Source organism: Colossoma macropomum, unplaced genomic scaffold, assembly GCF_904425465.1.
Source record: "Colossoma macropomum unplaced genomic scaffold, Colossoma_macropomum, whole genome shotgun sequence".
NCBI lineage: Eukaryota > Metazoa > Chordata > Actinopteri > Characiformes > Serrasalmidae > Colossoma > Colossoma macropomum.
In genome coordinates, this window is record NW_023494795.1 from 37,688,068 (window position 1) to 37,712,898 (window position 24,831).

Here is a 24,831-nt window from a genome sequence, read left to right on the forward strand (position 1 = left end):
GGCATCGTCTTGCTGAAATAAGCAAGGCCTTCCCTGAAAAAGACGTCGTCTGGATGGCAGCTACTGTTGCCAAAACATGTATATATTGTTCAGCATTAATGTTGCCTTCACAGATGTGCACGTCACCCATGCCATGTGCACTAATGCACCCCTATACCATCATGAATACTGGCTTTTGAACTGTATGCAGATAACAAGCTGAGTGGTCTTTACCCCGGAGGACACAGCGTCCATGATTTCCAAGAAATAAATATCGATTCGTCGGTCCACAGGGCACTTTTCCACTTGCCCTCAGTCCGTTTTAAATAAGCTGAGGCCCAGAGAAAGTGGCAGCATTTCTGGATCCTGTTTATGTACAGTTTCTTCTTTGCATTTTAGAGTTTTAACTTGCATTTATGGATGCAGTGATGAACTGTGTTCACAGACAGTGATTTTCAGAAGTGTTCCTGAGCCCATGCAGTGAATTCCTCTAGAGAATCCTGTCTGTTTTTAATGCAGTGCTGCCTGAGGGCCAGCAAATACTGCCTTTGCATACAGAGATTTCTCCAGATTCTCTGAATCTTTAAATGTTATTATGTAACATAGATGATGAAAAACAAACGTTCTTTGCTATTTTATGTTGAGAATCATTATTCTTGAATTGTTGCACTATTTGCTCACGCAGTCTTTCACAAAGTGGTGAACTCCTCCCCATCTTTACTTCTGAAAGACTCAGCCTCTCTGGGATGTTCTTTTTATACCCAATCATGTTACTGACCTTTTGCCAAGTAACCACCAAGTGTTTTTTAGCATTACACAACTTTACCAGCCTTTTGTTGGCCCTGTCCCAACTTTTTCACTCAGTTTCAACATTTGACATGTTGTCTTTGTACTATTTTCAGTGAAATATGGGGTTTATATTATTTGCACATCATTGCATTTTGTTTTTATTTACATTTTGCACAGTGCCCCAACTTTTTTTGGAAATGCGGTTGTATGACAGTACTGGTAGTCTTAATATGTTGCCCTAATATTGTAGTGTCCGCCACAGGCTTCACTTTTCAGAAGGGGTTTAGGGACGTAGCATACACAGCTGCACCTGTACGTGCCTCCCCTCTCCGTTAAGAAAGGACATTTGTTGTTGTTGCTGTTTATGTTGTTGGTTGGTAATTAGAGATGTGCTGGCTATATTTTATCGTGTGATGTTGTGGGTTCTTTTGTGTGAGTTTAGAGTTACCATGGGGAGAAGATGCAGGGCTGCAATTTTAAAAATGATATTTCTTCAAGTTTTTCATCAGTCCAGAAAACCTTCCTCCACATCTCAGATGTCCAGTTTCTGTGTTCTAGTGCAAATGCTCTTTTTTGGCTTTTTTGTCTTTATCAGTAACAGCTTTTTGACAGCTACACATTTTCTCAGACTCATAGTGGTGATCTGTCTTCACATAGTAAAAGGATGGACTGACACACTTGTGGATTCTTTCAGGAGCAAGAGTGGAGCTTGATTTCCTCTTCTTTCTCAAAGATGAAAGCTTTAAGTGCTGTTTATCTGATAGACACAGTTTTAGTGGTCTACAAAGTCTTGTATGGCTGGAGTTCCACTTGTTTTTTGAAAGAAAGCACACAGTACATCAGCATAACTCGCTGTCATCCCCTGTGTTTGTCTAAATCTAGGGTCACGTTAGTTTGCAAGAAATTCCTGCAGTGTAGCAGTTCACAAGGAACTGAGGAATCGGAACCATTAGTTGGGACTCTTGTTGGTGTTCCTATTCTGAAAGTGTGTCGGGTTTCATTCAGCTCAGATCATATAGTGTGGGGACTTTGATGACTAACAACAAACAAAGGACAAAAAAATCTGTGAAAAACATTATTTCTGGAGTCTCTCACGTTTTCAACATTGGTTATGATGTTAAAATCATGTAGTGTGGGCCAGGCATAAGGAGATATTCTGTTTAGCTTTTAATTTCATAGAGGTGGAACTCACCTACCAAGACCAAGCTTATACACTACTGTTTAATAGTTTGAAATTGCTGTTCAAAATCCTGGAATAAAAGTTTTCAATGATAAAACCAATTTGGTTGCAGACAAGGGTATAAAATGATTCTACTATTTTAAGTCCTGAGTAGCTTCATGTTTCAAGTAATCACTAGGACAGTTTAAAGCTGTAAATACACATAAAAAATTATTAGATGTGTCCAAAATGATGAATGGAACTGTAGAAGATTCTAAAATGCATGAAAAAGCTGTATAAAGTTAATGTCCGGAATTCTTCATATTCAAAAAGGGAGTTCAAATCTAAAGGCAGATGAAATTCATGTAAACATGCTTGAAAGTTTGTGAACTGTTTAGAATTTTCTATATTTCTGCATAAATTTTACCTAAAACTTAATCAGATTTTCACACAAGCCTTAATAGTAGACAAAGAGTACCACATTAAACAAATGAGACAAAAATATTAGGTCTTTTATTCATTGAGGACAATGATCCAATATTTCATATCTGTGAGTGGCAAAAGTATGTGAACCTTTGCTTTCAGTATCTGGTGTGACCCACTTGTGCAGCAATAACTGCAAATATACATTTCCGGTAACCGGTTATTTAGTCCTGCTTCCTTTGTACAAAACAGCTTCAACTCTGTTATGTAGGTGGTGTTTCTCTTACGAACTACTTGCTTCAGGTCCTTCCACAACATTTCTAGGAGTTTGGCCATCCCAAAACATTAACTTTATTCTTGTTCAACCATTCTTTAGTAGAACGACTTGTGTGCTTAGGGTCGTTGTCTTGCTGCATGACCCCTGTTCTCAGGAGTTTCAGCTCCTGGACAGATGTCCTGACATTTTCCTTTAGAATAATTACCTGGTATAAATCATTTCATTGTTCCATCCTGGCCCAGATGCAGCAAAACAGGCCCAAACCATGATACTACCACCACCATGATGTTTCACAGATGGGATAAGGTTTTTATGCTGGAATGCAGTTTTCCTTTCTCCAAACATAACGCTTCTCATTTAAGCCAAAAAGATCTATTTTGATCTCATCATCATTGTTACAATAGCCTTCTGGCTTGTCCATGTGATTTTTAGCAAACTGCAGATGGGCAGCAATGTTCTTTTTGGAGAGTAGCGGCTTTCTCCTTGCAACCCTGCCATGCACAATATTGTTGTTCAGTGATCTCCTGATGGTGGATTCATTAACTCCAACAGTAGCCAATGTGAGACAGGCCTGTAGTAGCTAAGAAAGACTATTACACGCCTTGCTCTTGGTGTGATCTTTGTTGGTCGACCACTCCTGGGGAGCGTAACAATGATCGGGAATTTCCTCCATTTGTACACAGTCTGTCTGACTGTGATTGTGTAACGCTCGGACAGAAAACCAGACGTGTGCGGATGGTGAGTGCAGGTGGTTTAATATAAACCAAGCGGCCGTAGTCAAAAGGGGAAAAACAGAGATCGTAGTCAAAAAACAGTCCAAAAGTCAAAACACAGATCATACACACAAGCGAAAGTACCAAAGGAATAGGCAATAGGCAAAAACAGAGTCAAACGAAGCGAAAAGGTCAAACACGGTAAACAATCAGAACAGGATGAAAAACGCTCAGTAGTCTCAGAGAAACAGTACCTCGCAGTGATTCTAACTAAAGCCCGGGCTTATCTACTCTAATCTAACTGTCAGATGATCATCAACACAGGTGCAAGCAGTCAAAACTCAGGGGATTGTGAGCGCTGATAGGAGCCCCTGTGAGAGTCTGAAGTCACCTGAGACTCCATAGTATCCTGGGAAATGGAGTTCTTGTCAGAGTCGGATTCCGAGTGCGGCTGCTCAGTCACATGATCTCCCAGAGAATTCTGGGAGATGATGTCCGTTTCCTCCATAGAGGGAGCCGAATGCATGACAGATTGGTGGAGTCCAAACTCTTTGGAGATGGTTTTGTAACCTTTTCCAGCCTGATGAGCATCAACAACTCTTCTTCTGAGGTCCTCAGAAATCTGCTTTGTTTGTGCCATCATACACTTCCACAAACTTGTGTTGTGAAGATCAGACTGTGATAGATCCCTGTTCTTTAAATAAAACTGGATGGTCACTCACATCTGATTGCCATCACTAACAATACACTAACAGTTAAAGTGGGCAAATGTTTTATGGATGTAGAAGATATTCAGGAACTTGATATCCAAATAATTTGTAGTCTATCTCAAACAGTTTGAACAGTTTCCTTCTCCATTTAATAGGGATGTAAGGAAACCAGTTTTTTACCCAGTTTTCATCTGTTCTGCTGCTTTTACTTTTTGGGAACTGGACAATGTTATCAACACGGAGCATTCGTAGCAGGTGAGCTGCGTCTTCTTCCATGGTCTCCATCTTCCCTATGAAGTCATAATGGATCTGGCATGGATGGCACAGATGAGTCATCTGTCTCCAGTGCTCATCCAGCAGTTCATATTTCTCTGCTGGTAGGCTCAGGATATACTGAATGAAGTTGGAGAAAGATGGTGCAATACCAGCAGTGCGTGCTTCCTTTGCAGATGCTGGTGGATTAGGGATTTTGCCGAATCTCTTCAGTATAGGGACGGCATAGCGCTTGTAAAATGGCTGATTTTCTGTTTGAAACTTGTCTCTGTAGGCTGAAATCAGTCTGACAAAAGGTTCTCTGACAAACATGAACTTCTTGTATTGTTGAAGTTTGTGTTTCATCACCGTCCTGTTGTACCTGTTAAGGTACTGGGTGCTGTTTCCATGAATCAGTTCCACGGGAATATCTGAAAGGTCTCTGTAAGGCACGCCGTTCACCTTAAGGCTCTCGCTCAGAACAATCATGACCCGCTTCCACTCGGTGCATGCAACTTTTGGGACGTAGCAATAGATTATTCCGTGTCGGTCGTCTACAAGCAGGTTCGCTAGTTCCCTGTTAGGAATGTCATCAATTGTCTGCCATTTCCCATTGAAGCCTAAGGTGCTGTTACTGTCACACAGGTCATGAATGAGCTTCTTTCGGGCGTACTGTCTGTGTTTGAGCTCCAGAGGAATCGGGCTTGAGTGGAACTTCCAGTTACGTCTTCTGTTCTCCAGGTCAGGACCATCAAGCAGATCATCCTCTTCATCTCCTGTCTCCTTATTGAAGTTTGCAAATCCATTCCAGATCAGGTTGTAGTAGTTTGATCCAGTGTAGCTGCTACTGACAGTTTTTGACTGTGGTTTAGAATAATCATGTTCTGGTTTGAGCAAAGAGGTGTTAAGTGGAGGTCTGAAAAATTCTTCTGCCTCACTTCTGTGCGTCCAGTATCTGTTGACATAAAATATCATAAGAACACTCTCCAGGATTAAAACAAAGTAAAAATGTCTCAGCCTCTTCATTTCAGTCAGAGAGAACAAGAGATAAGTGTGAGAGTTATAAAACTGGAAAAACCTGAAAAGGAGACGTACGTGAATATCAGCTCTTCAAGAGAGCTCAGTGGTGACATTGTTAACCCTTTCACACCTTTCATTACCCACATTCATACCTTCATACATCTGTGTATCTTTTTTGTTTTGTATGATGATGTTCTTAAGAGAGCGTGTTTATCTTTGACCAACTGAATTACTGAAATTATTCTTTTCCTCTGCATTACAGTAACGGTGGTCCTGCACAGCCATGTGCTGACTTGTTTCAGAATAAATTCACTTTGGGATTCCACCTGTTTTTTACATTTCTGCACAACTACACTATTAAGATTTAAACATTCAAAGTGATTTGATCATTCTAGAGAAACTTACAAAGTTTGAATTTTTCATACTGGTGGTGCTTAATGCCCTACAATTTTGAGAAAAAGTTTTACATTTTTTAAAAACCATTCATGGCAGAGAGATACATGTAGGGTGTTGTAAGGCAAAATAGTACCCATAGAAAACTTTTTAGCAACATTCTATCAATGTCAACATTACAAATAAAAACTAAGAAGACAGATCTAGATCCACTGGTTGTAATAGTAAATAAAATGGCTATATTTGTGTGGTAAACATAGTGACGCCTGGATCCTATCACCACCACTGTGTGTGTGCCCTGGCCTCTCCAACCCATCTTGTCTTTGGTTGGGGTTTCAGGGTTAAGAGCAGCTTCTCAGTTAATATTCTCATATTAATTATTAATATTAATACTGATATTCACAGTACATTTCTCCTGTGTGTGGAAATGCTAATAGAGTTCTGGTAGCAGCACAGATGAGCTTGTTTGCCATAAACTTTGATGTGAACTTGGCATGTGACATTTCTGTGATCCTTAATACAAGCAATAAATGTTGTGTAGTGTGACAAGTTTGACAGTCCTGAGAAACCTGAAAGTCGACAAAGCATTTGCTATCCCGGAAGTAGTTTTTTTTTCCACTTAGTCCTCTGTGTTTTCTTGCACTTGCACTGTGACTTGTAGTCGATGTTGCTATATATGATGGCGCTATTGGGCACTGTCAAAAAAAGGAAAGACAAATTAAAATAAAACCTAACTTCTTTAAATAAAAAAACAAGATATCTTTACAAAATGAAAACAAAAAGCAAGACAACTTTAAATTAAAACTAATTATTTTTAAATAAAAATAAAATCTTTAAATGAAGAAAAATACATAAAAGCATAAAATAAACATACTTTACATAAAAGCATAAAATAAACATACATAAAATGTTCAAGGAAAATGCTTAAATAAGACATGCTTAAATAAAAGCAAGATATCTTTACAAAAAGCAAGACATCTTTCAATGAAAGCAAGACATCTACAAAAAAACACTTTAAATACAAGTTCACTGTTTTAAATAAAACCTGACAGCCTTAAATTAATGCACACATTTTTAAATAAAACCTGACATCTTTAAATTAAAGTTCACAGTTTTAAATAAAAGCAGACATTTTTAAATAAAAAAAATTGACAGTTTTAAATAAAAGTTGACAGATTTAAATAAAAGTAGTCATGTTCAAATAAATCAAGATATCTTTAAATGAAAGTTGACAGTTTTACATAAATCAGTAACGATATGTTTAGTGGACCTGACAAAGTGACAAATGAGTGTAAAACTCCAGTTTAGTTGTTCACTTTCCTTACCAAGAATTATTAGACTAGGCAAGTTCACTGTTGATTTAGGCCCTTCATGAAAAAATAAAATGAACATACAATGTAAAACCACAATGGAAAAACAATCTAATAGCAGCATCAAGCACAAACCCAATTCCAAAATTCCAAAAAAATATGGACAATATGTGAAATGCCAATAAAATGACAAAGCAGTGATTCGTAAATTTTGTTTTACCTGTATTCAGTTGTAAACACAATAACACAATATTACACAATATTTGATGCTTTATCTTGAACTTTATTGATTTTTTTTGTAAATATATGCTCATTCCAAGTATGATGCCTGCTACACATTCAAAAAAAGTTGAGATGTGAGCATGTTTACCACTGTGTTACATCATCTTTCCTTTTAGCAGCACCTAATAATAATTTGGGGACTGAAGATGCCAATTGATCCAGCTTTAAAAGCAGATTTTTTTTGCCTTTCTCCAGTTATACAAGTCTTCAGCTGTGCAGTCACATGGGACTTTTGAGAGTCATATTTTGCAGTTCATAATTAATGGAGACAGGCAGGTGAGTCTGGCACCTGCACTCTGATTACGCTGCCATGCTTTTGTAACATGTGCAGAATGTTTTTTGTGTTATGTTGAAATAAGCATGGATTTCCCTGAAAAAGATGGCATCTAAAAGGCAGCATATGTTACTCCAAAATATGTTCAGCGTTAATGAGGCTTTCACAGATGTGCAGGTTACACAAAAATACCCCCCTCATGCCATGACAGATCCTTGATTTGGAACTTTACGCTGGTAATCTGGGTGGTCCTTTTCTTTTTTGGCCCACGGAACCATTATTTCCATAAACAATCTGAAAGACTGACTCGTCAGACCTCAGAACGTTTCCTCTGTTTTACTAATATTATGCCCTGTAGAGGGTGAAATACCTGAAGTCCTTGCAATCACTTATTAAGGAAAGGTGTTTTCAAACTGACAGATTATTCTCTGATACATTTGTGGTTAAGTGGTGAGACTCGATCTGTCCTTGCTCATCACACAGTTCTTGTCATTCTGACCCGGTCTCATTCACCTCAACCCAACATACAGGCAGAAACTCAAAACCAACAAGCCTGTTGTCACAATAGTGAAGAGGTGGGCCAGTGGAGACATTGAAAAACTACAGGTATGATTTCAATCCACAAACTGAACTGTTTTTAAAGAGGCAAGATCCAGATGGGGGTGTATGATTAGACTCCACACTGACCATACATATATACATACATAGCTGCCATGTTGTCTGTTGTTCTTAGTTGTGGCTATAACTCTGTGCATCCTTTAGACTTCTTATTACTCAACCGATTTTAATCAAATTAGATTTTTTGTGTATTTTATAATTGTCAGACATTGCTGCATATTGCTGATTATTTAAGCCTATAAATTACATGCCACTATATAACAGCAGCTGGCTATAAAGAAACTATCAAAATTGAAGTAAGGAAACTGATAACAACCATAAACAGTGAGGTTATAAATAGTTTTACATTTATGTATTTATCTGATACCTGCAAGCAGTGAGTGAAGAAAATATAGCAGATCAAATACATGATAATCATACATACATAAATACATAACGTGTCAGGACTAATGGAACAGCTCAATCTGAAAATGTCATCACAGGATCTGCCGGTAGCATATTACTGTTGAGGTCAAAGTGCATGCATCTACCACTGAAAAGAGACATGGGAGGTGCACCAGGAGAAGTTCTTTGTTGTCAAAAAGAACATTGGGGCAAGGCTAAAATTTGCTAATTAATATCTAGGCAAGGACCAGGACTTTTGGAATGAACCAACGATAGTTGTTTGGGCACAGTACCAGAAGGCATGTTTGGTGAAAACCAAAGACAGCATTTGATCAGAAGAACCTCATACCACTTTTAAAGCATGGTGCTGGATATGTTATGGTTTGGGCCGCTTTGCTGCCTCAAGGCCTGGCCAACTTGCAATCACAGAATCAACTATGATTCCTTTTCCACTTCAGTAGAATGTGGGGCCATCTGTCAAAAAGTTTAAGCTGAAGAAGTGGACCTTCCACCAGGATAATGATCCCAAATATACAAGTAAATCCACCAAGGAATGTCTCAAAGGGGAGAAATAGAGGACTATGGAATGGCATAGCCAAAGCACTTAATGTACTTAATAGCCATTTTAACTGGATATTAAATAATCAAATAGGTGGTTTCTGACTTTTGTACTGTAATGCATACATAAAATATTAATAAATACCCAAATCCTCACTGTAGTGAAGAAAACCATGGGTGACATGCTGAATTCCCAGAGCCAGGAAGCATTTATCTGAACCCTTTTTCCATTGTTGTGATCAGTAAACATACAAAAAAAATTCCCATTGCTGAAATAACAGCTACAGTGTTAAATAAACTCTGACAGTGTTCATTTGAGTGCAGTGGTGCTTGAACACCTTTGCTGTGTAGAGGAACCCTCACCTATGAAGTGCACCTTTCACACAGTATATTGCCAGACGTGAGAGAATGAGAACTGTATTATTGCAGGTTATTAAATGAACGCTGATGTAGATTTACTCCTGGGTTGAGTAATGCCTGTTGTACATAACAAACTCAGCCAAGCCAAACAGAGAAACAGAGAACTGCTGTTCTGGTTTCTGTTTTTTAATCAAAGTAAGTAGTAGTAAGTAAAGTTTATTTATATAGCGCTTTTTACAACAGGTGTTGTCACAAAGCAGCTTTACAAGGAAATGAGCATTACAAAAGAAGTCCGGGTCCGAGCCCCCATGAGCAAGCCAGTGGCGACAGTGGCAAGGAAAAACTCCCTAAGAGAAACAGGAAGAAACCTTGAGAGGAACCAGGACTCAGAAGGGGAACCCATCCTCCTCTGGTCGACACCGGATAGTAAACATTGTTAGTATAAAGTATTATAGTACAAAAAACAGGGTAAAACGTGAAGGAAACAATTAATTTGAATAGTTCAGTTCATGCAGCAGAAGCAGCAGCATCAGTGGGGTCAGGTTGTGAGGGTGAGGTTTGCACGGTGAGCAGTGGCACCCGATCAAGGCAGCAGAGGCAGCAGCATCAGCAGCAGGATGGGCAGCTGTTCAACTCGGCAAAAGAAAGAGAGGAAAAACACAGTCAATGGGTGATTGATTAATTTGAATTAGTTTGAATGATTGATTGGTTCAAGTGAATAATTTTGAATAGTTCATGCAGCAACAGCAGTAGTATCAGTGGGGTCAGGTTGTGAGGGTGAGGTTTGCACGGCGTTGAACAGCAGGAGGCTCAATGTTGGTAACCCGGTCCAGAGGGCTGGCGAGCAGTGGCACCCGATCGAGGCAGAAAAGGCAGCAGCATCAGAACGCACAGGACGGGCAGCTGTTCAACTCGGCGAAGAAAAGAAAGGAAAACACACAGAGAGGAAAACACACAGAGTTAGTTCTGTAATGGGTGACCGATCACAAATTACAGTGTTAGCAGAGACTCTGGCAGGTATAGAACTAACAGGGAAAACTAATTACCAAAGGCTTGAATATACAAGTAGGTTTTTAGCTTAGACTTAAAGACTGAGGCTGTGTCTGAGTCCCGAACATTAACAGGAAGACTATTCCAAAGCTGGGGGGCTTTGTATGAGAAAGCTCTCCCCCCTGACGTAACTTTATTAATTCTGGGTACTAATAGTAAGCCAGCACCTTGTGATCTAAGTAGGCGGGATGGTTCATAGTGAGAGAGAAGTTCACTCAGGTACAGCGGGGCGAGTCCGTTTAGTGCTTTATAAGTCAGCAAGAGAATTTTATAATCAATCCGAAATTTTACTGGCAACCAGTGTAAGGCTGATAAAACTGGGCTGATATGGTCAAACTTTCTGGTTCTAGTAAGAACTCTGGCTGCAGCGTTCTGGACTAGCTGAAGCTTGTTAATGCTTTTGCTGGGACATCCAGCCAGCAGGGCATTACAGTAATCTAGCCTTGAAGTAATAAATGCATGAACTAACTTTTCTGCATCCTGTAGAGATAATGCATTTCTCAATTTAGCAATATTGCGAAGATGCAGGAAGGCTGTTCTAGTAATATTAGTTATATGTGTGTCGAAGGACAGATCAGGGTCTATAATGACACCAAGGTTTTTTACATATGAGCTTGATGCAACTGAGAAATTGTTAAGTTTAAGTGTTAGATTAGACAGTTTGTTTCTGGCTGCTTTTGGACCAAGAAGCAGAACCTCTGTTTTATCTGAGTTTAGAAGGAGAAAGTTACTCGACATCCAGTCCTTTATGTCTTGTATACAGTCTTCAATCTTGCTAAGTTTAATTCTATCATCTGGGTCGCTTGCTAAATATAACTGAGTGTCATCGGCATAGCAGTGGAAGTTTATGCCGTGTCTACTGATAATGGTGCCCAGTGGTAGCATATATAAAGTGAATAATACAGGTCCTAAAACAGAGCCTTGTGGAACACCATATTTTACTTTTGTGAGAACAGATGATTCACCGTTTATATTAACAAACTGATACCGATCAGTGAGGTAGGACCGGAACCAGGAAAGAGCTGTTCCTGTTACCCCTACAAGGTTTTCTAGTCTATCTAGTAAGATAGCGTGGTCTATTGTGTCAAATGCCGCACTAAGATCGAGGAGGACTAACAAGGACACATGATCTTGGTCAGAAAATAATAATAGATCATTTACAATTTTTACTAGTGCTGTTTCTGTACTATGATGTGGCCTAAAACCAGATTGGAATTTTTCATGTATTTGATTCCTATGTAAAAAGGAGCTTAACTGTTTTGCTACAACTTTTTCCAAGATCTTAGATATAAAGGGGAGATTCGAGATGGGTCTATAATTTGAAAGTTCGCATGGATCGAGGTTTGCTTTCTTAATCAGCGGTCTAATTACTGCTAGTTTAAGAGATTTTGGGATGTACCCAAGGCTAAGAGAAGAGTTTATTATTGACAGAATAGGCTTGGTTATTTCTGGCAGAATTTCCTTGAGTAAACCTGTAGGAATCGGATCTAGCATACAGGTAGATGATTTCGCGGAAGAGACTATTTTAAATAGTTCATTTTCTTGGAGTAAGGTAAATGATTCCAGCCTCTCTGCAGGAATTATAATATTTTCAAGGTTGAGGCTGGCATTATGGGGAAGCAGGTTTCTAGAGTTTAATTGCGTATTCTGAATTTTCTGCCTAATTTTTTCAATTTTATCACTAAAGAAATTCATAAAATCGTTGCTGCTATAGGCTGATGGCATCTGGGGTTCACTAACTGTTTTGTTCTCTGTTAGTTTAGAGATTGTGCTGAAAAGTAATCTAGGATTATTCTTATTGTTTTCTATGAGAGAGGAGAGATAAGCTGAGCGTGCTGTAGCAAGTGCTTGTCTATAGTCTGTAAGGCTCTCCTTCCAGGCGGACTGGAACACTTCTAGCTTAGTCAGGCGCCATTTACGCTCAAGTTGTCTGGCGTTCTGTTTTAAAGCCCGAGTGTTGTCATTATACCAGGGGGCGAGTTTTTTCTGCCTTACTATTTTACTTTTTAATGGGGCCACACTATCTAGAGTAGATCGAAAACTATTCTCTAAGAGCTTGGTCATAGCATCTAGCTCAGTAGGATTAGATGGACAGATGAGAGCGGCTGATAATTTAGGAAGGTTTCTAATAAAGCCACCAGCTGTGGAGGGAGTTATTGTCCGCTTGACACAATAACATGGTGATGAACGCACATTACCACTAAAGGTCCTCAGTATATGGACGGATCATTGCCTGGTGACAGTAGTCATAGAAACTGAGAATCTTTGTGACATTCTTCTACATTTCCTCCTGTTTTTGACCACAATATAGATAAAAGGTAAAATATAGGACAGAGGACAATTGGCTGAAAGATATGGTAGTGGCTGGGGAGAGAGTTTGACAGGTTTCCCAGCAAAATCATCTGGGCCAAATCCCACTTTACTGTTGGCACAGTTAGCAGAGTGTTAGATGCAGCCAGAAACCTGACTGTGCCGTAGTTGGGCTTGGCTAGTACTTGTAGGAAGGCCTCTGGCCCGACTCTGGCTGGATGGCTATGGCCCTGCACCTGCTTTCTAATATACTGGCAGTGTGGTGTACCGTTAACTCCAGCATCATCATAGCATAGCATCATAGAAAGCTCATGAATGCCACAGGAAAGAAAAGCGACTTTGCGACTCCAAAATTTAACTAACTATATATAAAATTTAACTATATATATGTATGTACACACACACACACACACACACACGCACACAAATGTATTCAAGCCCCTTCAAATTTATGAAACATTTTTGGATCACAAATGACACTAACCTGTGCTGTCTTATATTATTTTAAAAGACTCACCTTCAAAATGAATTAATTTAAGTGATATTGGTTTCATGAAAGGAAATATCCAGTGACAAGAATTATTATATTTTTTTTACATAATATATTAAAGATATTGCCCTAACAAGGACACAGTTGGCCCTAAGGAAATTAGAGCAATATACTGCAATATACTGCAAGACAACCTGCTTCAGTCTGCCAAGTGGCCAAGTCACAGTCCAAATGTCAACCCAATTCAGAATGTGTGGCACTATTTGCACATTCCTGTCCACAAGTGTCATCCAACCAACCTGAACAACCTGGAAGAAATCTGTCAGGATGAATGGATGAAAATCACTCCCAAATAGTGTTGGTAGAAACTCACCCCAAAAATAAAGCTGTCATTGCAGCAAAAAGTGGTTTTACCAAGTATATAAGTTGTGATTATGAGATACTAATTTCTAATTATGAGATTGTAAGTAATGATTATGACATAGTCAGTCATTATTAAAGATAATTAATGTCATACTAAGTGATACAAAGCTGTAATTATATGATCTCGTTATTGTGAGATTGGCAGAAGGACTCTCCAGCACTTCTGGATTTGGTTTAAACACCAAACACCACTTTGGGATCGACTTAGGAATCTAGCATTCACTGCAGTCATGTGTGCTATTTATTTATGTAGTCATTGCTAAATAAATAAGTACATAAATAAATGTAGCGTAGTTAAAATTGCAGTGCAGTCAAATATATTTGAACATTTCTTAATGAGGGGGAAAAAGGGGAAAATTTGAATTTGATTTCTGATTGTATCTGACAGCGCTAGTTCTCACTGCCCTATGCAGCTAGTCCAGATCCCTCCTTCAGTGAATTTAGTGATATTATAACATTGATGAGTTTCTCCAACATTCTGATCAGTTTTCAGCTTAGTGATAACTTCCTCATGCTCACGGACATCAGCCTATCCTGTCGCCCTCAAAGGGAAGGACTGGACACTCTCTCTCTGCGAGAGAGTTGGGTGGTCCTAGAAATGTTAACCTGCTTGCTGTCTGTTGATTGTCAACAAAGCTTTGACTACATGAGGACATCTGCCAACCAGCAAATGCAAGGTTATGGGCCATAACAGGGTGCTGCAGGATGTGATAAACAAAGCCCACATTTGTTTGCTCAGTTCCCTGCATCAGTATGGCTGCAATAAAACCATTTTGATCTTTCATAAATGTTTTGTTGTTAGGTGTGTATAAAGCAGGTACTTTGCACAGAGCTTACCCTTATAGAAATCTGATAGATGGGCATATATGGACATGTATCATAAAAGGTCAGGCATATATTTCAAATGTTCATATATGTCAAATATAAGTTGGATTTAAGGGAAACCAATGTATTATATGTCAGACATTTGATATCCATATATTACAATGTATCAGATTTCTGTGTGGGTTTGCAGAGTTTTGAGTGCAGTGTGAACATTGGGCTTCATTCACCAACGATTCCTAAGAAGAAATTTCTTCTTAAAACCCACTTACACAGTTTTCACATATTTTGACATTCACCGATGTTTTCTTATTTGGGATTTGTTCTTAAGTAAGAACAGAATCTACACACACTCAAGAACACAAAGGTGTGAGCAGTTCTGTGGTTTAAGAACACGTCACGAACCTCACGTAGACTTTTTCTTAAAAAGGCATTTAAGAAAACATTTAGGAAGATATTGTTGAATGAGGCCCATTGTTTTCTAGGCCTGTAAATTCTTTTAGTGTTGTGTTGCCGAGTATGCACCCTTGTGTTGCTGTAAAAACACGGGACTAAAACTGACGTCGGCTCGCAAATCACTTTTGGCTTTCATGTTTCTTTGATTGCTTTTGCCCTTGTGTGGTTTTATGGCTCAAATGCATTGTGTCTGGTGAAGCGTTGTTTATTGGCAATTATTTTTTACTACATCCAATGGATTACTTTTTTTTAGCTGTGGAAGAAAAAAGACAAGACAGATTCACTGACCTCTGGCAGTGAAAGAAGAATGTTCTAGAGAGTGAGACCACAAATAAAGAAAAAAAAAAATACACTCCTATGTTCACCTTATTTTTCACGTGACACTGTGTTTCGAGATTGTGGCTGAAAAATCTGGTTAGAGAACGTTGTTTGTTCGTTACCTTTTTTAGTGAAGTCAAAGGAAGTGTGCTTTCTTTTTATGCTATTGATTAATACCTTTAAATTAAATGTGTGTGAGGCATTCTGGGACGACGTGCAGTTTGGGGCTGTCAGTACAGATGAGTCAGGATGAAATCACAGTGAGAACAGCGATACTACAGGCATAAATAGAACAGAGCATCAGCAGATATGTGAATGTGTCTCCTCAAAAAGACACAGTTGTTAGAGTTGAAATCTGAACCCAGAAAATGCAACCAGGTGATGAACTACCAGTTGAACATCACTGTTTCCTCCAAATAGTTTCGCTTTAACCGTTTGACATGTGATATTCTCTTTATAACTGGATATATTTTGCCCACACTAGTAGGCTTAGCGGGTAGCAGACAGCTAACTTGCTGTCAGGTTAATAATAAAATACAGACGTCAAGCTTGCAAATAAAGTGTTGCTTAAAAACTGAGATATACAAAGTAAAGAATGTTACTTACATGATTGTTATGAGCTAAACCTATCTGTATTTACAGTAGAGCTGAGATTAAAATCCCATATAGTGCGAGAACCCTGCTAGCTTGTCGCTAACATAGTTAACTGCCATGGTGAAAATAAAAAATACGAGACGTATTATTGAAGCACTGGTTTAAAAACAGATTTCTGCATTAGACATTGCTGTGTTTGGCACGTGTATGCTTTATGGTTTTTGCCTGTTCCAGACTCTCAGAAAGAACACAATGAAATAGTTGTAGTGAAATTATTAGCATGAGTAATTGGTGTAGGCTATAAACACAATCGCAAAAGCTAAACAACTAAAGCATTTCTCTCACACAGGTTCTGGTTTTTGTTGATCGGTCAATTAAGCTACAAATGTCGGCACACAAGTATTGGAGCATCCGAATAGTGAGGATTATTGATATTTTAATTTGTTTTCACTTTTATATCATGTTAGGATGTTATAAGTATTCCATGTATTGCCTGTTTATGTTTTGCTGAAAGTTCTGTCCAAAAGTCACTCAATTAATTCATTAAAGACTATTTTGTTCGTCGAATATTCTATCGATTACTGAAAAGAATGATCAATTATTCAGATTATCAATTGCTCATTTACCAAATAACTCTTATGTAGCTATCAGATTTTAAATTTAGCTGCTGTTGTTTTATGCATTGGCTAACTAACAATGAAGACAATAAAGATGAATTCCGTATTGAATTTTTTTTAATGTTTTAATAAATTTTCTTGCCAATACAAAAGATAAGTTAAACAACAGTACCTTTTTCCTACCACTAGGATAGGCCCCAGCAACCCCCCGCGACACAGAAGGATAAGCAGTTTAGAAAGTGCGTGTGTGTATCTTTTTCCTGTCAAAATTTTAAATCAAGGATGTGCAAAGTAGCAGCAATGAAATGTAACAAAACCAAATCAGTTTTCCCTTAATCACACCAAAAGGTTCTCTGTGCTTCACCAACCACACAGCCATATCTACACGTAAACATTACCCAAACAATGAATAAAACACAAACATGAACGTGGATCGCTGCCTTCTCTCCGTTATATATCCCTATCCCACTTTCCGAGTGCAATACTCTTGAAATAGTGTAATTTTGGACAGTAACCTTATTTACAGTTTCTTTACAGTAACCTTCTTAAACTGCCGTTCCGTAATGGTACTGAGTGCACTCCAGCAGCAATGTTGAACGCCCCAAAAAGCCGGCGCCGACTACTCAGCACACGCAACGCAGCATCTATTTATGTATATCTATGAGCAACACATCTCCAGCCATAAACGTGAGTTGCGTTCAAATTCCGCAAGCAGAGACAAACATTTGTAGCAAATTTTTTCTCTATGAGCAATTAAATTTGAGTGATTCTGTGTAAACATTCCATTTCAATGGTAACTCTTCGTCCAGCTGGCCTGTATGCTTGCGAAGAACTACCTCCTGAAACTGTTTGCGAGTGGTGGCAAACATTCTCCTGCGTTCAGCGAATTTGAACGCACCTGTGGCCTCGACATTAAGACAACGATGCAATGTTTAAAACTGTAAACGATATTTGGAAAGTGAACAGGGTCACTGTGAATAATAGTTACTTGCTGCTCCGTTCCAACTCCATTAACGATTCCAGGGAACGTGCACTTCGAAATAGAAAACGTTACAGCTCATTACATAAAGCAGAATGGCTATAGCTAACTAGCTAGCACAACTGTCTTACCGAGATGAATCTTCTTCATCCAGTGAGCTGACAAGTTTCCTCTTCAGATGCTCCAGCATGGAGGATGTACTCCCATGTCAGCTAAGGTCGACTTTTGTTCACTCCCTAGTAAGCGATAATGTCAAAACATTCCTAGTTAGCATGAGAAACACGTGTGACGACGTCACCAACTAAACGACTATTAAAATAGTTGCCAACTAAATTGGTCATCGATTTTAGTCAACTAAGTCGATTAATCGTTGCACCCATAATAGCAGGAATGCATTTGAGCAGCATCCAAAAATTCACAGCCTTTGTTTTTAACCCCTTAAATGCTCTAAGAATAGCTCAACCAGTTTTCATTGAAGTCCCTGTAGGTACTGAATAATAAGCCTTTGTATGTAATAAATCTGGGATTTTGGGGTTAACGAAGGTCCACACCTGGGCGCTGCCACTCTGCGTTGACATGCACCAGTGCTCAGCAACTCAGTCTTTCAGGTAAACAGTTAATGGTAAATTACCTCAGCTAACGTTACTAGCCTAGGCTTTTTGAGCTCTAAAACAGCAAGTTTGCCAAGTGCTGTTGAATGCTTTATTTCATTCAATTTAAATGAGTAGAGCATGGAAATTAGCTTGAACCTGGCTTTTATCGGCTGCTAGTATTTGCTAGTATTTTATAGCAGCGCTATATAGTGTCTGCTACGTGATGCTACACTATGTGATGCAATGCTACGCAACATTTTGTGTCCGGTGTGTGGTGGCCTTTACAGCTTCGCCTCCCGCACACATTTCAGCAATAAAGTAATTCCTGAGCTCTGTGACACATCACAGAGGTAAATCAAAAAGAAATTGACACAGACACCCTATCTGACTCGTTTGTGTCACCAGAGTAACTTTGCAATAAACATGATACAGTGTACGTCATAGAAGGCAATATAAAGTTTATTGCATGCCTAAAGGTTACAAGAAGGTACTTGTGGATCCACTTCACTCCTCTCCGTACAAAAGAGCTGATTATATCTTCTTATTTCGTTGGGTTGTGAAAAGTACAGGGAAATTATATTTACAGTCATATGCAAAAATAAGGGAACAAACTTAAATATGACATTTTCTGCAAATATGAGTGTACAGTCTCTATTTGCTGGGTTTAACATATTGGTAAAAAAAAAAACTTGATATAAAATATGAAATGCGCCATAACTTTTGCACAGGCCTTTTTTTTTTACACCAATATGTTAAATTTAGCATATAAACAGAAATTGTGCCTTAAAATGTGCAGACATTTGTACTCTGTAGAGGACGTGTTAACTTATTTTCACTTCGAAGATCAACAAAAATCAGGGGTGCCCAAACTTTTGCACACCACTGTAAATTAATGTTTGAGGACTTTGACAAAATCATACTCATTTAAAAGTGGAAATACAGAACCAAAAATATCCTTAAGTGAAAGTCCAAAGGTATGGACAGTTAGCCTACACTAATATATACTGTAAGGGAAAAAAGTACCGTTTTATATTTGTTTTTTAATAACCGAAAAACCAAAGTATGAAGAACAATACCTAATTAACCTCCTAGACCTCCTGAAAATTCTCGGGGGTCCCTAAAAATAAACTTATTTTGACGTTATGCTGTCTGTTAGGGAAAATTAGACGCTCAAATACAAATTCAAGGAAAGGTCGCTGTTTAGCTGCTTCACCCACCAATCAGCAAGCTTCTGTCTTTGGTATTCTTAACTAGCTGGAGATGCAGCACTCATCTGCCTCACGGTGGCACTGTAACACCCAGTTGGTCCTTAACTGTAACTATGCCCAGGATACCTCTAAAAAACTTTACAATATGCTGTATCATATTTGCAAATCTGAAAACCTGCCCAACTCCAAGACAAAAGAGGAAATGTATAAGATCTCAGTTAATATGTGGAAGAGCACATTACCAAACTAGCATAGAGCATTTGCAGGAGAAGGATGGTTAAACCAAACATTTTGTTGCCATTGAATCTAGCATCAGCACTGCTATGGAGAGTGAGTGAGCAGCCGGCCAACGCTGGATTAGCCAGCCAACATGGGACCACCTGAATACCAGGGTGAGTTTTACACACTGGGGAAGACAACAAGTAGCAGTCATGGTGAAGGTAAAGGAGCTTCCTAAAGTTTTCAGGAACAACATTAAACAACAATTCAATGGAAAAACTGCAGAGCCAGTGTGACTGGTTCAGCAATATGTGATTAAAAAGTTTACAACTAATCGTCCCCAGACAGGTACAACATTTCACAATGCTCTCGCAGACTAATGATAAAAGAGAAGCCAGCAGTCACTCTAGAAGAGTTAAAGGATGTCCTGAAAGCAGCAGAAACAAAAGCAACACAGAGAATGGTGAGCAATGAACTGCAGAGATGCATGTCTAAAATTTGCACTCAAGCGTTTAGACAAATCAGTGAAGTATGAAGGTGGGAGCATCATGACATGGGGCTGCTTCTTTGCAAATGGTACTGGGGCATTACACGTCATGAAAGGAAACATAAATGGAATGAAGTACCAGGAGGTTTTAGAGGAGAATTTTATCTCAAGAAAGGGGAGAGGATGGAGGTTTCAACATGATAATGACTCAAACATACAGCCAAAATAACTTAAGACTGGTTTTCAAAAAAAGGCGACGGTGATTGTATGGTCTACACCCCATGTGCAGTTCAACCAACATAAACACCAAACGTCAGCTCAGCAGCTCAGAAACTGAGCCCAAGCATTAACGAACGTGCAGTAAAGAAAGGATACCAGGTGTCTAGTTCAAGCGAATAGGCAGGTTTAAAAGACTGAACACCTGGGGACATTTAAATTTCGAACATTTTATGTATTCATGATATATTTTGAGGTCTACTACAAGTGTCTGTATTTTACTGTGGATGTTTTTGCATTTTGAATAAACAATGGCCAGTTTGGGTTATAGCTCAAGAATAATAAAATAATCTGAAATAACAGCTATTTTTGTAATATATTGTAGCGACCCACTACTGAGAGCGCCAGACTCACGCTAAGAGAGACTTTATATAAGACTTACTGAGACTGTAAATAAGTTGTGGACGTTACTATACAATTGTAAATTAAAGTCTTCATTAACTCCAGCATTTCAGACCATTTATTGATAAAACTGTGTTGAACGATCGGCAGAGCTTTATTTTATTGCAACAGAGAAATATTTTATTTTTACCTAAAAATCTAATTTAGCTGTGGAGCCACAGCAGGGCAATGAAAGAGCTGCATTGCTGCTGACCCTGCCCTGTCTATCTTTGCCTAGTGCAGTGACCAGCCTAATAGACTGCTACGTTAGTGAGCTAATGGGTAAATCTAGTGCAGTAGTTCGTCATTAAGTTGAAATATTTACTTAGTGCTGCACAGTAACACATATCTACACCGATCAGGCATAACATTATGACCACCTCCTTGTTTCTACGCTCATTGTCCATTTTATCAGCTCCACTTACTATATAGGTGCACTTTGTAGTTCTACAATTACAGACTGTAGTCCATCTGTTTCTCTGCATACTTTGTTAGCCCCCTTTTGCCCTGTTCTTCAGTGGTCAGGACCCCCATGAACCCTCACAGAGCAGGTACTATTTGGGTGATGGATCATTCTCAGCACTGCAGTGACACTGACGTGGTGGTGGTGTGTTAGTGTGTGCTGTGCTGGTCTGAGTGGATCAGACACAGCAGTGCTGCTGGAGTTTTTAAACACTGTGTCCACTCACTGTCCACTCTATTAGACCCTCCTACCTTGTCAGTTCACCTTGTAGATGTAAAGTCAGAGACGATAGCTCATCTGCTGCTGCACAGTTTGTGCTGGTCATCCTCTAGTCCTTCATCAGTGGTCACAGGACGCTGCCCACAGGACACTGTTGGCTGGATATTTTTGGTTGGGGACTATTCTCAGTCCAGCAGTGACACTGAGGTGTTTAAAAACTCCAGCAGCACAACACACACTAACACACCACCACCACGTCAGTGTTACTGCAGTGCTGAGAATGATCCATCACCCAAATAGTACCTGCTCTGTGAGGGTTCATGGGGGTCCTGACCACTGAAGAACAGGGCAAAAGGGGGCTAACAAAGTATGCAGAGAAACAGATGGACTACAGTCTGTAATTGTAGAACTACAAAGTGCACCTATATAGTAAGTGGAGCTGATAAAATGGACAATGAGCGTAGAAACAAGGAGGTGGTCATAATGTTATGCCTGATCAGTGTATAGCATACAAATGAAAAAAAGGTCACCTGAATGTCTGTTACAAGCTTTGTTTGTCTGCAGTCCATGTGTAGACGCGAAACAGTACTGAACCTGGTGTGGAAAAAAAAGTTGTTAGCTTGTTGCTATCATATAATGGAGAATGTCGTTTCCCCGCTAGCAGAATTAGTATTCCCACTGCGAGTGCATAAACAGAGGCTGTTGTTATATAATGACTGGTATGACATGTTCATGATGATTAATTGATACAGCTCAATAAATACGCCATTTATATGTTGATGTGGTTTCAGTGCGCTATGACGGGTTCTCAACTCCAGTCCTGGCTTCTAACAGTCCTGTATGACAGTAATGTCAGTGAACATCTTTATGTGAACAGTTTTTGTAATGACTGTTTTATAGTAATATTTCATACATATACCTCTTTTAAAAATGACATTCAGAATGTATCTTTGTAACATAAACATACTTTAATGATGTTTTTAAAATCTATATATAAAGCAATATCATGATAATATAAACCATGGTAAAAGATTAGCTTAATATCATGATATTTCTTTTTATTACTGGTGAAAGCCTACTACCTCCACATTGGTCTTATGTGGTGAACAGAAATATAGAAAACATGGAATACATACCTTTGAAAAGTGATTCCAAACTTTAGGGTAGTGTATGTTTATTACTTTAATAGTTGTTACTGAAAAGTTCCAAGTCTTAAAAGTATTAAAAGAATACTAAGCCTGAAGTTTAAAACAGTAACTAATCATTCTTATCAACAAAACAGAACAAGCCTAAACCAAAAAAGTCATGTGGTGCCACACATTTACGGTATGAAAGGAAAATCATGCATTTGCGCTCATGCACAGTAACTACTACGTGAATGAAGAAAGTAATGTTAATAAAACACCCCACCCAGTTCCAATGTCTGAGCAAGTGTTTTATGGATGTAGAAGATATTCAGGAACTTGATATCCAAATAATTTGTAGTCTGTCTCAAACAGTTTGAACAGTTTCCTTCTCCGCTCAGTGGCGATGTTGGGAAACCAGGTCTTTATCCAGTTTTCATCTGTTGTGCTACTTTTGATCTTTGGGAACTGGACAATATTATCAACGTGGAGCATTCGTAGCAGGTGAGCTGCGTCTTCTTCCATGGTCTCCATCTTCCCTATGAAGTCATAATGGATCTGGCATGGATGGCACAGATGAGTCATCTGTCTCCAGTGCTCATCCAGCAGTTCATATTTCTCTGCTGGTAGGCTCAGTATATACTGAATGAAGTTGGAGAAAGATGGTTCAGTACCAGCAGCGCGTGCTTCCTTTGCAGATGCTGGTGGATTAGGGATTTTGGCGAATCTCTTCAGTATAGGGACGGCATAGCGCTTGTAAAATGGCTGATTTTCTGTTTGAAACTTGTCTCTGTAGGCTGAAATCAGTCTGACAAAAGGTTCTCTGACAAACATGAACTTCTTGTATTGTTGAAGTTTGTGTTTCATCACCGTCCTGTTGTACCTGTTAAGGTACTGGATGCTGTTTCCATGAATTAGTTCCACAGGGATATTTGAAGGGTCTCTGTAAGGCACGCCGTTCACCTTAAGGCTCTCGCTCAGAACAATCATGACCCGCTTCCACTGGGTGCATGCAACTTTTGGGACGTAGCAATAGATTATTCCATGGCGGTCATCTACAAGCAGGTTCGCTAGTTCCCAGTCTGGAATGTCATCAATTGTCTGCCATTTCCCATTGAAGCTTAAGGTGCCGTTACTGTCACACAGGTCATGAATGAGCTTCTTTCGGGCGTACTGTCTGTGTTTGAGCTCCAGAGGAATCGGGCTTGAGTGGATCTTCCACTCACATCTCCTGTTCTCCAGCTCTGGGTCCTCAAACAGGTCATCCTCTTCATCTGTCTCCTTATTAAAGTTTGCAAGTCCATTCCAAAACAGGTTGTAGTAGTTGGATTCATTGTAGATCCTACTGACAGTTCCCAAATGCGGATCAGAATATCCATGTTCTGGTTTGAGCAAAGAGGTGTTAAGTGGAGCTCTGAGAAATTCTTCTGCCTCACTTCTGTGCGTCCAGTATCTGTTGACAAAATACACCAGAAGAATGCCCCCCAGGATTAAAACAAAGTACAAATGTCTCAGCCTCTTCATTTCACTCGGAGAGAACAAAAGGTAAGTGTGAGGGTAATGAAACTGGAAAATACTAAGAAGCAGATAGGGGTGGAGACCAGTCATTAGCCAAGTGGTGACATATGGTGCTTTGTGATAAAACATCATAAAGTTCACGAACATGTCACAGGTCACATACAACTGTACAAGAATGGGCACAAATTGCAAACTGCTAAGCATTAATTATAACATAGATCTCAAATTAATACCTCACCACAACCTGTAGTCTGTGAAAGTGTAACTAACTGGAAAACGTTGTGCTCTCAGACTTGAACTCTTTATCTGTTTTACTTTTGCCTGCACGCGCTGTATAAAAGTACATTGCACGCGCTGTATAAATATTCATACAGGCATCACTGTGCACCATCAGTGCGCAGATCGCCATAAGCTTATCTAGGCCATATTGCCATGTCAATATTTTGAACACAGCCATACATTGAGACCTACCTTAAGGCCGTTAGGCTTTTGTTTACCTTATTGTTTTGGATGAAAATGTTTTGCCTGGGCATGTTTTGAAGAGAGTGTGTTTATATTGGGCCTACTGAGTTAATGAGATTATACTCTTCTTCAGCTTTACAGTAACAGTGGTCCTCCATAGCCATGTGCTGCCTTGTTTGTGAATGAACTCACTTTAAGGGGGCAAAACAGTAGATCTAAAGGTTCATGGTATAGTTCAAGGGTAAGCTATGTATCAGTAAAGATAAAATGTGGTAAGCCTCAGATGGAGATGTGTTTTCCTTTTTCCTTTTGCACAGTAAC

At 39.1% G+C, this 24,831-nt stretch overlaps 2 protein-coding genes across 2 annotated transcripts; both read right to left on the bottom strand.

Moving 5' to 3' along the window:
* Nucleotides 1-4,018: 4,018 nt before the first annotated feature.
* LOC118816284 (carbohydrate sulfotransferase 12-like) lies at nucleotides 4,019-5,333 on the bottom strand. Its single transcript, XM_036582809.1, has one exon. It carries the CDS (start codon nucleotides 5,326-5,328, stop codon nucleotides 4,114-4,116), a length of 1,215 nt encoding a protein of 404 aa, XP_036438702.1. The 5' UTR covers nucleotides 5,329-5,333; the 3' UTR covers nucleotides 4,019-4,113.
* Nucleotides 5,334-22,777: 17,444 nt separating this feature from the next.
* On the bottom strand, nucleotides 22,778-24,080 carry LOC118816211 (carbohydrate sulfotransferase 12-like). The gene has a single exon (XM_036582731.1). It carries the CDS (start codon nucleotides 24,052-24,054, stop codon nucleotides 22,843-22,845), a length of 1,212 nt encoding a protein of 403 aa, XP_036438624.1. The 5' UTR covers nucleotides 24,055-24,080; the 3' UTR covers nucleotides 22,778-22,842.
* Nucleotides 24,081-24,831: the final 751 nt, after the last annotated feature.